The sequence below is a fragment of the Pempheris klunzingeri genome, chromosome 17, assembly GCF_042242105.1.
Source record: "Pempheris klunzingeri isolate RE-2024b chromosome 17, fPemKlu1.hap1, whole genome shotgun sequence".
Classification (NCBI taxonomy): Eukaryota; Metazoa; Chordata; class Actinopteri; order Acropomatiformes; family Pempheridae; genus Pempheris; species Pempheris klunzingeri.
Window position 1 is genome coordinate 10,395,623 of NC_092028.1, and position 13,154 is coordinate 10,408,776.

The window sequence follows — 13,154 nt, forward strand, 5'->3', positions numbered from 1 at the left end:
CACAGTCTGCTGTAATCCTACTGTATCAAATGCCCATATTAGGGGTGGGGTGGGAGGGGGGGGGGTCAGTTCAGTGATAGATGTTTGTACACAACTTACCGTTGCCGTAGAAACAGCGAGTGGTTACCGTGGAGACTGACAACAACACACAGAAGTCGTCAGGGAAACAGAAAAAATATAATAAATAAAGGAACAAATAATCCTAGGAACAAAAGAAACCTAAATGCCCAGCCCTCCCCTCCTTGTCCCGCGTGAAATAAAACCCTGATATCAGCAGTGTTAAAGCTCAGAACAGAATATGAGAGAAAGAGGAAAGAGGAAGAAAGGGGGGAGAGGATGCTAGCTCTCAATGCTTAACAGAGCTGCGAGCATCAATACAGCAAATCAGAAGGTATTCGGTGCTCTAGAGAACCCAGAGAGATGGTGAAGCTATGCGGCAACCTTGCCGTAACCCCAAAAATTAGCCTACTGAATGTACAGCGAGGGGTTGAAATGCAGCTAATTGGAACACGTCCAAGGAGAAAGAGCAGATGCAAATGCACGCCACCCTCCTTCATAAGAGCAGAATAGTAAAGGTTGGTTAAATGCTGTCTGGGTCTGTTACAGTCAAAAGGACAAGTGGAGGTATTTTGGTGAGAGTTTGCGAGAAATGACTCTTTCTTGTGTGGTTAAGTTAGGCCACAAGAGAAGAGTGTGTATTTGGAAATTGGTCGTGGGTACAGTGGCTAAAATTTCCTGTTTTACCAGTCACCACAAAAGAAAAAAAACAAAAAACATACTGAAGGTTGTATGGCAGTCAAAACAAACAATAACAGTAAGAAAATAAGACAGAACATTCAAAACAAGAGATGACAATAGATGGAAACAAACTAAGGCAGACAGAGATGATGGCAAAAAGGAATATTCAAGTTAGAAAAACCGCAGTAGATTATTTTCAAATGAAATACAAACAGAGGGAAAGACATACTAGACTGGCAACAAGAGAATGAAAGAACAAGGAAGAGAAAGAATGGAGCCGACACACAAAGAAAGACCGAAGATTGGAAAGGGCAAAGTGCAAACTCTCTTTCCCCTTTTCTTTCAACCGTTTCTACATTTTCACTCATGTACAAAGCAAACACACATGGATACTCACACATTTCATTCATTTATCTGCTCTGGGGAAAGTCATGCAGTAACAGAAAGTTCCGATAACAAAACAGGACTGGTCAAATCCAAAGCCGGGGGGAGGGTCATCTATGAAACTGGGACACAAGGAGCTGGTAAGCCTTCACCTCAGGCCTTCGCCCATCCGACAACTCACAATCAAGGTCTCGCAATAGAAATAATGCTACTGAAAAAAAAAAAATCATGCAAAAGGTTCATAGTGTTTATGGAAATGGCTGATTTCAGGCCCAGGCCAAAGTGAGCTGAAGGCCAACTGTGTCCCATCAGAGAGTGTGGTGGCAGCACTGGTCGGTGACGGTGTGCATGGTCGGGCATGCAGAACCACTGGCACAACTTCCTCTCGTACTTTTCACCTCACGCATCCATGCAGTGATGTCACTCTTAACTGGGGAGTCACGCCCTCCCCCCTTTGCATGCAGAGCTGCGCCACTTGTGACACACACACCTCAGCTCTTCTGTGCTATTGTGTCTGAGTGTCTGACTAAAACTCTGCGCTGCGGAGGAGCCGTCACTTCCTGTGACCCTCCAGTCACACAGATCAGTCCAGCACAAACACACAACTAACAGGGGTTAGTGAATGGGAGTCTATAGGGTTTAGCATGGTCTCTGTGGCCGTGTGCACGCTTTCTGCAACTACTGACGTGTTCAAACTGCTGCGCTTTTGCTGTGTTCACACTGTGTGCAAATCAATAGCAAACGGACCAGAGAGCTATCAGAAAGCATGATGTAACACAAGGTAAACCTGCACGCTCTTTTATACAAAGCTGACTGTTTGGTGCTGATTACTTTTTTTTTTTTTTTTTTTTTTTTTTTTTTTTTACTTACTTTGTCTTGCATTGTTGGAGATGGAACAATTTCTGTTTTTATAATAGCCAGGATACACATTGACCTTCAAATTGTCACCTATTAGAGTATAACCTGGAGAAAAGAAAATCGCTCTGGAATCATCAGCAAGAAGCGCAGTTGGTGCACCCATGTACTGCACCGTTTTGTACTTTAAGAGGCACACATAGTAATCCAACAACTTCCTGATTGAGATTTGAGGCTTCACAAATAAGACCATGCAGGGACCCTGAGGCACTTCCTTTACAGCCACTGATTGCAGCCTATGAATGAAATATGTGACTAAATGGTATGAAGTAACAAAGTAACAGAAGTAGCACCACTGGTGTTAGAGCACAATCACAGAGACAGCCATGAGTGGGTGATGTATTGAGGTGATTTTGAGAGCATACTAAGACACACACTGTCACACCTATATATAGACCTACAGGACTCTAAAGTCTATATATAGAATTAATAGTGATGACATGGGATCACAGAAAAGCAGGTAGAGACAAACTGAACTGTAGTTGGGCCACTTACATGGATACATTGGAAGTGCACGGGAAACTGACTTCTTCAAAGCGCAGAGTTTTATTCCAGACAAAGACAAGTACAGTATAACTTTGAGTACAACAGTTCTTTCTATTTCATACAGGCTACACACATGCAAACTATGAGCAGCTAAGCTATGAGAATAACCAACTCCTATGGTCATGCACCAAGAAATAAGTATACCAGCATACCTTTATAAATCAATCAAATGAAGATTTCAGCTATTCAGCCTTTTTTGAATGAATGGAGTGGGACTGTGAGGCACCAAGGTGTGACATGCTAACTAAACAAGTCAACAGTCCCCCCCCCCCCACCAAAACTAATTCAAACAGCCATACAGGGAAAAAAAAACATGCAAGAAAAAAATACATCCAGCTGTCTGCAATACTGCCTCAGTTAGGCTACATCTTTCCATTTTAAAATACCAACCATGCACACTTATGCGACATCAACTAAACTCATGCCAGTGGATAGCAGTGAACTGCAGGATCACCCACAATAATATTAATGTATAACCGTGGTATACAGTAGGCCTATATTTCAGAGTTTCTGAATTATTATACAAATATGATTACTGCAGCCATCTTCATCTCTGGAAACATAGTTCAACAAACTCTGAAATGATATGACCAATTACAGCAAGAATATCACAGTCACGTCTGCAAGGAGAACTGCCAGATAGCATTGCCTCAAATAGTCCGGCCCTTTCTCCTCGGTTGAAAGAATGTATAAACACAAATCCGCGATTTGTCCTGCGCCAGCCTTTTGTCTCTTCAAGCCCATGCACCATAAACAGACAGAGAGAGACACACACTCTGCAGACTCCTTTTTGCTGGCCCACCATGCAGCTGATTCATGACGCGCTACAGCCCGACACCACTACGGTATAACAGAGGACATGCAGAGTGACAACTGAAAACAAAGACAAACTGCTCGCTGATTAATAAAAGTGACTGATGTCATGCAAAACTTGGGAAGAAAAAACAGAGAATCGGATCAAAGCAATGCCAGGAACAACACAGGTTGTTGACTGAACACAGGGCTGAGACTGATGCAGGGAAAATTGGCTCCATCAGTAACCATTCAGCTTGCTGATTGACTGAAGGTGGAGGTGGTGGAGGGAGTATGTTGTACCAGAGGATGCAGGTGGCTGTCTTTCATTCTTGACCACACTGCAGCAGAGCTGAGAGTACAGAACTAAAAAGGGTCCAGCCAGCCTCATCCATCATGCAGGGACTGACTCGCACACACCCACACACACCACAAGGAAATCACCACAGTAAGCCCATGCAGAGATCCTGGCTTACGGTGGCTTGGTTAAGAGATCCAACATGGACAACTGGCTGATTTAAACCCCAATCAAAATAAAATAAAATAAGAAAAACTGCTTTCAAAATCTCAGCACATGCTTCAGTTAAAGAAAAGACAAACAATATTTAATCAAATCAAAATAAACAACCTGAACACACATATAGACTTTGCATATATAAAAACTCAAGTACACAGATCTTTGGTAAGAATCCAGACTTCCATAAAGTGAACATGCATCAGTGTTGCTGTGATTCCCAGCATGCTGCTGTTGCACCAGGAGCCATACGCTTGTCACAACCACTTAGCCACAGCACCAGGAGAGGGGAACACAGAAGGATTTCTACACTAGGGAGGAAAATAAGAGCATCTGACAGCAATCTGCCATGCATCATCCTTTCACTGCGCTCCTCTTGTGCCCTCCGGTGCCAGCTACACAAACATCACTCAAATTGTTGCAGAAAAAGTTGTAACATCAGTGTGGCTACAAGATGCGCGTCAGTGGGAAAAAAAGGTGAAGAAGCAACAGCTTAAAATATGAAAAAAAAATGCTGCAGAGGAAAATTACCCAGCATGCCTTATTTAGTGTTCTTGCACCCTCAATCATTCCCACCACAAAAACGAAAAAAGGAGAAGGATTTTTACGTTTAAAAATGAAAAACAGGCGATATCAGTGGGCTGCATCAGAGCATATCACTAAAGGGAGGATGGGAGCTAGCTTGCAGTCAGTGATCAAGCAGAATTAGGATGGGAGCACAGAGAGAAGACAGAAGAGAAGGAGGGAGAGGGAGAGAGAGAGAGGAAAATTACCTCAATCTTACGACCTTCCACCAGTGTACCGTGGAGCTTTTCCCTGGCTTTCTCTGCGTCTGCGCTGTTCTCAAATGTCACAAAGCCAAAACCCTGTGGAACACGGCAGAGGTTAAAGAGGTTGGCGGTGAGCGAGGGGCACATCATAAGGGGATTGTGGAGAGGGAGGGAGGAGAATCTGTGAATCTTTAGACCTTGTAGTGCACTCCAACATTGTTAAATAGATAATTAGAGTCTCATAACAATGCAATACAAAGTGTCACATTTACTGAGAAAAACCATGCAAAGGGGGAATAGCTGTCCACAGTCAGGAGGAACTGTAGTGTAGGTTCAGAGAACCAAATGTCTTCTGTGCACTTACCTTTGAACCCCGCTCATTGAAAATGATCTCTACATCCAGAATCTTCCCAAATTGCTGCAAATAAATCAGAGAAAAGAAATGAGCAAGAATATATAAAAAGAAAAGCTGTCAATTACATCTGTGGGTTGTCTGAGGATCTTAACTTTGGTTAGATCTCTGTCTTTTGGGATGACATTGTGCAATGTTTCTGACAATGTGTGAGTTACAGCTGCTTTTCACTAGGTGTCACTATTACACAGAAGACAGCATCCCATATTTTCATGCGTTTCTTTTTTATCCATCTGCCTTGAACTCTGCTCTGTCCCCTTCTTTCCCTCTTACTTGGTCACTAATGCGAACACAGTGACACACATAGCAGCCAACAGCCCCCTCGAGCACCAGGAGAACAACCATTATTGTCTTTCCTTTATATCAGTTTGACTCTATTGTCTGTCTCTAAACCCCACCCCTAGTGAGCCGAACCCTTGGTGGAGGACCTGGGGTGTCTAGACTGATTTATTGGCCTTGTTAAAAATGAGGCCCACAACATTCCCAGTGTCTTACCCCAAACATCTGCCTGAGGTCGGGGTCCCGGAAGCGGAAGGGGATGTTTGACACGTGGAGGCGCTTCGGGGTCCCTTTGGCCTCTGAGGAGTCACCCACAGAGCCTCCTGCTCCTGTGCCTCCTGTACCGCACTGTACACCTGCCTCACCCTGGGACGTCTCCTCTGCCTTTCCCTGTGAAGATGAAGGGTAAGGTAATGATATGAAACATGTTAATTATTAAAGCTCTGCTACACCTCTTCTCTTGCAAATTCAACTTTAACCCTGGAAACAAAGCAGAGTTTAAGTAGAAGATGCAGAAAGCTATTTGCATACATTCTTGATATCATCATGAAATAAACATTATAATCAGTAAACTGCATTTTCAACAAAACACAATTATTGTATTTACGTTTAATAACAAGACTGAGATTGTGCAGCTGCGCTTACATCTCTATGAGGCTGTAACTAGTAGCAGAGTTTTGAGCTAAATGTTAACCACAGAAAGCTAAAATTCTCATAATGACAATGCTAACATGCTGATGTTTAGCAGGCAAGACGTTTACTATGTTCATCGGCTTGGTTAAGCTTGTTAGCATCCTAATATTTACTAATTGTCACTAAACAAAGCTGAGGATGGAAACGCCATTAGTTTTGTTAGCATCTGGTCATAAACGGCATTGGACATCATTTTGGCTTCATGGTGTATGAAAAGTGAGGGGGTTGCAATACATCCTGAGAGGGGCATGACCGACTGTGCCAAATTTCATGGTAATTCATTCAGAAGTATTTGAGATAGTTCACTATAAAAAACCAAAATGTCCAGCCGCTAGAGGAAAATCAGGGGATCAATAAAGTCATTAGGATTCGCCCTCTGGGAACCATGAATGTCTGTGCAAGATTTCCAGTCAATCCATCTAATTTCACAACATTTCACAGAAATGTCAACCGGCTGGTGGCATTAGAGGTGAAGTAAGGAGGATTGCCAAAGCCATTAGGATTCATCCTCTGGGGAACATCAATGTCTATAAAAAATGTAATGGCAATCCATTTAGTAGCTGGTGAGATATTACACTCTGAACATAAATGGTGGAGTGACTGACCAACACTGGCATCCTTAGAGCTATGCTACTAGCATGGCTAAAAGAAACATAAGCCAGGGCTTCTGACTGTTATTTAACAGCAATTTTACTGAATAAAAATGATTCAAATATTACAGTTCCTTTATAACCTCAAGAGATCCAGATATTAATTAGGGCTAGAGGATGTTTTTCCACAAAACACCACAACTTGCAGAATTCTTCTACAACAAACTATCATGGTAAATGACTGAACGTCCCACATCTAACAGCTAAATTACTACCTAAGGCTTTATAAACACACCGTGCTTACATTGTTGTTGGTGGTGGTGGTAGTGGTGGTGGCTCCGTTAGCACCAGCCCCTACCTCTGCTGTGCCTTGGCCCCCAGCACCAAACATGGCCCCAGGGCCAAACTCTGTCCCTGGTAGTCCGTTTTGAGGAGGGGGTGGAGGGGGAAACGTTGAAAAGGGTGGGGCCACCAATCCCTCCTGTCCTCCTGTCGAATCCTGAGAGCCCTGCAGCAGTGGGGGAGGGAGGGAGGGGAGAGGAGAGGAAAGATGAGGAGGCAACTTAACATATGCACTCGGTGAGCCTTTTATAGTGGCTATAACGTCCTGATGAAGGTAGAATGAGGGGGTTAAAATCCTGCCTATTAAATTTCACTCTCTCTATCTCTCTCGCTCTCTCTCTCCCTCTCACCGCTCAGTCACTCTCCCATTCCCTCCCTGCTATCCTCTCCCTCTCCCTCCATATCTCTGACAGCCGTGTGTTTTCAGTCAGCCAACCATGAAATATTTACTGCAAACACATCTATTATTAAGAGTCAGAAAATTCGATACAGGGTTTGAGATACAAAGATGCTTATTGTGCCATGTTAACCATGGCATGTTTACAGCTACTGCTGCATTGTGTGAATGCGTGTTCCTGTATTTTCGGATTTCTTTCAGGGGCCATCTATAATTCAGATTAAGTGTATATCAGCGGGGACTTTGTTGCTTCGGGTTCTTCCTTTTTCTGCACTGTTACAACTGCATCAGCCGCAGGATCGCCTGCAGATTATTTATGGGTATACTGCTGCTCCAACACATACAACTTATCTTGTATGTGGTTGTGTATGTGAGGTGACTCTGCAATATTGCGTCTTTCAATCATTTCACACACTCAAGGACATCTTGGACTATGTTTCACAAAGCCCCTTTACAGCAAAGACAAAGAGTCAAAGAAAGGGAGACACAGTGGTCGGACAGGGAGAAATGGCCGGCGGGTTTGGGGTCAGGGCTGCTCCGTCCACACCAGGCCAGGCAGGATGGCACGCAGCACCCAACACCATTAACCACTGCTCTGCTCTCTGCCGTGGGCTGGATCTGGGCTGGGTGACGCCTTGAGACACTCAGTCTCCAGACAGACTTTTTAATTAGAGAGAGTAACTAAGATGCTGCAAAGCAAACGGGCCCCCCCCTCTCTCTCCCTCTCTTTCGCTAATCCTATAGCCCGACTGCTCACTGCTTTTCTGCAGCGTCGACCGCATTGGCAGATGAGGCTAAAAGGCCCATCTGCAAGACAGACAGCTTCTGGGGTCTGGGCCCAACAGATAGAGGAGGCATCAGAGAAGGCTGCGCCATCCAAAAACAGGATGGAAAAATCTGGGAAACTCATCCGCTGCCGCTTTCATGGTGGTAAGGCTGAATGTATGTTAGGAAAGAATGTGTGAAAGCTGATTGTATTTTAGACCTGCTCCTATTTCTGTCTCCTAGTGTCAACAAGGAACCACCAAAAAGCTGTGCAAAAAGAGATTATAAGCTGTTAAAATTCATTGGTTGGGCCCTCACCTACCCAGGCTAGCCTAAGTGTACTTGTTAGGGCATGTGAGCTCATAAACATGCAGTAGCCTGTGTTCAGCCACTCAAGGGTGTGTCATATAGGCATATCCCTGCCCAGGGCTGAGTCACACACACTGAAGCACCACAAATGCTGGTCACGGGGATAGAAGTGAGAGTGAAAGAATTAGAGAAAAGAGTGGCAGAGCAAGGAGGTTTGAGCTCATCACTGCAGAGAGGGAATTATACCTAATCATGTTTTGACAGGAGTGCTTATCGACGTTTTAAGTCCACTGGATGAGAGAGTCAAGAAGAGCTGGTCAGTGACTGGGTCTCCCACAACAGAGCGATTTCATTGACAGGGGAGCCTCATCATAAACACTGACCATCTACTTTTGCTCAAAGACGGCTTCAGGGCACCGGAGAAGCAGCTCATGCTTTATAAAGAGCTTTGCTTCTCCTGTCTACGAACCAACTGGGCTCGATGTCATTGCACGATGCTCCCACATGATCAGTCATGTGAAAAAACATCTTGAGGTGTTTCAGACAGATGTTTACGGAATACTGACAAAGTGCTTGTGACCATGTGTGTTGTTTTCATTTGCAGCTTTGTGATGATTTAGCTAGCAAAGCATAAATGATAATGACTTGATGAACTAATGCGCAGAGAGGCGAATGAAAGCCGTCAGTGGATTAGGATCGGAGTTGAGAACAGTACACCCTTAAATCTACAGAGGCATTCTTCACACGCTGAGTAAAGAGCAGCACTGCCCTACATGGCAGCATCATATAGTCATAAAGAGAGGGGGAGAGAGGAGAGAAGAAATAACGGAAAAAGAAAAAGGGGGTGTACCAGGTGGGGGATTATGGGAAATGACAGGCTTGATTAGAGTAATGTCTGGTCTCAACCCAAACTTCCCAGACTGAGGTTTGACATTGTGAGATAAGATACTAAGAATTAACTGAATCTGGGGTACATTTGAACAAGCTTTGTGTTAAAATGACATGAAAAGCGATCAGAGCGAAGCTGAAAACAGAAAAGATCAAGCATCGGCTGACTTAAATCAACAATCTGATATTACAAATAAAGAAAAGGACCATCTGGAGTAAGTCCTGTTCATCCATACTGTCCCCCCCCCCCCCCCCCCCCCCACACACACACACACACACAGCAGTTGTGTTACCTGAGACACCATATGTTTTTCCATACACGGAGAGGATGAGGGGGAGGAGAGGCCTTTTCACAGCAAACCTTTCAAGCGTGCGTCTATGTCTGTCTGCTGACTTTAGCCTCTAACCACCCAAGTAAAGCATACACCCGCCACAGAAACACAGAACCTACAGCCAGGGGGTGACGCTACTGAAACTTATCAATCATGCAAATTCACAACACTTCGTCTGCTGGAACCATGTAGTGTCGTGTGAAGTTGCCTGGCTGAGGATAGAAAATACTCTCTGCAGCTTCTTCTCCCTCTGCAATCCGTCTCTTTTCTTTTCCTGTGGTTGGAGAGCGAAGTATGCCTGCGTTCGCCCCCCCTCCCCTTTTTCCCCTTCCCTCTTCGTCCTTGCCTGCCACGCTTGATGAAAGCCAGAGGGAGATTTCTTTTTTTTTTTTTCCCTTTTAAAACCACCGGCACCCGCCCCTCAAGTCACTCAAAGCTTCTATTGCGCCGTGATGTCCATCAAAGCCTAAGCCACCGCCCATCTCCTTATATGGTTGCCTCTGTGAAAAAGCTCCTGTCTTTTCTTCCTGACTGTGGGCCAATAGATTACACAAAGGATGTCCCTTAGAGGTACATCAACAGTTCACTGGCTCAGACCCAATGGACACATGGATTAGATATTTAGAATAAAACAAATCTTTAATAGACTTTTTAAAAATACCACAAATAATAGGTTGTGGATGCAGTAGCAACATGGCTTGCTAACGGAATAACAAAAGAACAGCACCACCTCCAAGGCTGTCATCATTCTGGCTTTACCAGACAGCTGTCAACAAAACAACAACAACAACAACAGGGCAGCGTATTTTAACCAGAAATGCCAAACATTTGCTGGTTTTAGCTTTTCAAATGTGAGGATTTTATGCTTTTCTTTGACTGAATGTAATAATGAAGGGAAACACACAGCCTCACAGCCAGTAACTAATATATTTTGGTGAGACTGAGTACCAGGGTTGAGGAATTTGTGAACAGCTGTTAGAGAACCTGCACTGCAAGTAACTACTCATGACTGAAGGCAGACTTCCCTCAGCTCAAACAAGATTAAGTGCCTACAATGTTTCTACTAAGTGATGAAAAAGGCCAACTCAGTCCAAATGCACTTAACCCCCCTCTTTTTCTCAGAATGACTTCATCCAGAGGCATGATGTCAGGTGTGTGACTGCCTCTGCAGCACCGATGTGCTCACTATTTCCAAAATGACAATCACTGTCTAGGAATTGATTTTTGCATCCCCATAGTTCATGTCTAATCACAGATTGACATTTACACTTAAAGAAATGTCCCAGACCTTTAATCCAGACTGATTTCCAGATGATGCGACAAAAGAATGAGCTGTGCACCCAATGCCAACAAAAATCAAAGAAACCAACTCTAAAGACAACAAATACCAATGGAAATATTCAAATCAAGCCAGTGCAGAATTTGAATGTTTTAACATAATGTCTGCCGTGCCAGTTTCAGCTTTTCGACTCCATCCACCGAAGAAAATTGTTTAGTAAAACCTTGTGTTGCTCGTTTTGAGTAGACGCAGCAGGACTAGGAATTTGTACACTGCTGTCATGACTTTTGCAGAAGAAGTTTTGACTTAAAAACCCAACGGCACTTTTTGCTGCAGTGTGAGATAGGGTGCAGTGTCTGCAGAGGTTACAGTGCTGCAGGAGTAGGTATTCTAGGAGATACTGCATACATTTACATTTAGGGGTCTAGTGCATCACATCACTTGCCATGTGCCTTTCTGTGTGTATGTATGCATGTATGTGTGCTTTGGTGTGAGGTAACTGTGTTTTCACACCATGGCCCACTGCAAACAGCCTGCAGCAGTGACAGTTGGAGAAGCATCCATGATGGACAATATCACCATGGTTGTAAGGGCAGAGGTAGAACAGTTAACCCAGACAGGGCTCTAGACTGCCACCATTTTTTGTGATGCGTGCGACTTTGAATTTCACGTGGTCGCATTCGTGCGAGTGCAAGATCACGTAGCGGAGCACAGCGTGATGCGTGTGTACATAGTGGTGTAAAAATTTTCGAAACAACCCATTTAGTAGTTACCATGTTCCAAAAGGGAAGCGGTCCATAGCGGAGTATTTTAAAAAAGCAAAATGAGGAGAGAGAGAGGAGGCTGGCGGGGAGGGAGAGACAACGAGGGGTTCTGACTCAGACACCACTGATGATGAAAGTGCAGCCGGGGAGAGACTGACTGTCTCTTCCACTTTCAACCACAATGGCTGATGCACAGTGGTGAGAGAGGTGCTCAGATCGTTTTCTTAAGTAAAGCAGTAATACCACACTATGGTTAATATTAAGTAAAGGTCCTGAATTAAAACTGTTACTTAAGTAAAAGTGCAAAAGTATTAGCATCACAATATACCGAATGCATGTACTCATTAATTGATGTATATTATTGGATTATAACTATTGATGCATTAATGTGTTGTGGTTTTGTTGTGTTGTTAATCTGATTCTGCAATATAACTAAAGCTGACAGATAAATGTAGTGGAGTACAAAGTACAATATTTGCCTCTGAGTTGCAGTGGAGTAGAAGTATAAGGTAATGAATATAGAAATACTCAAGTAAAGTACAAGTACCTCAATTAGTACTTGAATAGAAAATACTTCAGCCACTGTTTGTGGCTTCACATCAATGCAAAACTGCTTCTAATACTTAAAACACCACGTACCAAAAAAAAAAAAAAAAAAAAAGCATGCGACCAAATCATGTGCTGTGGCCTCCTGAAAAAGTTGGTAGCACCAGTGCTACCAGTGGGAAAGTTAGTCTGGAGCCCTGCCTAACGTGGAGTAGCGTTCCAGTGCATTAGGCCACCAGTACTGAGGCTTTAATGCTTAAATCTGTGGTAACAGGTGAGACTGTATCTCTGTTTGCTTCACTGTGAAATAGGAAGTCACTTTCTACTAAGACAGCTGCAACACAAAAAATCCCATAATCTGACAGGATAATGAACAAAGCTAAATACGCCCTTGATTAACCTCAGTGTTGTTTTACCGTGTACTTTACCAAACACACAGGTACCTGTCAATTTGTTGTGAGAGCGCCGCTGCACACTTCTGTCCATTTCTCATATGTGTGTAGCAAACACTCCCACAAACAGACGTACACACAGAGCCCCGAGGGAAACAGATTTGGGTGTGGATCCCTTGCGAATTCTTTGAAGGCCTGTTGTCGTGTGTTGGCTAACCAAGCAGACTTATGGAGATAGGAGGGAGGTGAAAGAGGTAGGCAGCCTAAATACTCAGATGCCTCTCACTTCTTTGCAAGCCACTTAGTGTAACAGCGGCTTGACACCCTTCCTCACGGGCTCAGCACTAAGCAGGTGGGTTAGAGGGATGATGCAACACCTCTGGACGTCTGCAAATACACAAAGATATGAGCAGGGATAAGGAAGGGAAAATGACAAAACATATTTTCAGACAACCAGTCACACAGACGTATTTTTGTTGAACGGTGACACAAAAGAAATGAGAATCA

General features: G+C 43.8%; 1 protein-coding gene across 1 annotated transcript in view; it reads right to left on the minus strand.

Annotated features, from left to right (window-relative positions):
- Window positions 1-13,154, minus strand: part of LOC139216456 (RNA binding protein fox-1 homolog 2-like) — a 42,695-nt gene that overhangs the window by 13,018 nt on the left and 16,523 nt on the right. Inside the window, exons 3-6 of the mRNA XM_070847575.1 lie at window positions 6,938-7,141; window positions 5,567-5,740; window positions 5,024-5,077; window positions 4,663-4,755 (exon numbers count right to left, since the gene is read on the minus strand). Of these exons, the coding sequence (XP_070703676.1) occupies window positions 4,663-4,755; window positions 5,024-5,077; window positions 5,567-5,740; window positions 6,938-7,141 (525 nt within the window). The remainder of the gene's footprint in view (window positions 1-4,662; window positions 4,756-5,023; window positions 5,078-5,566; window positions 5,741-6,937; window positions 7,142-13,154) is intronic.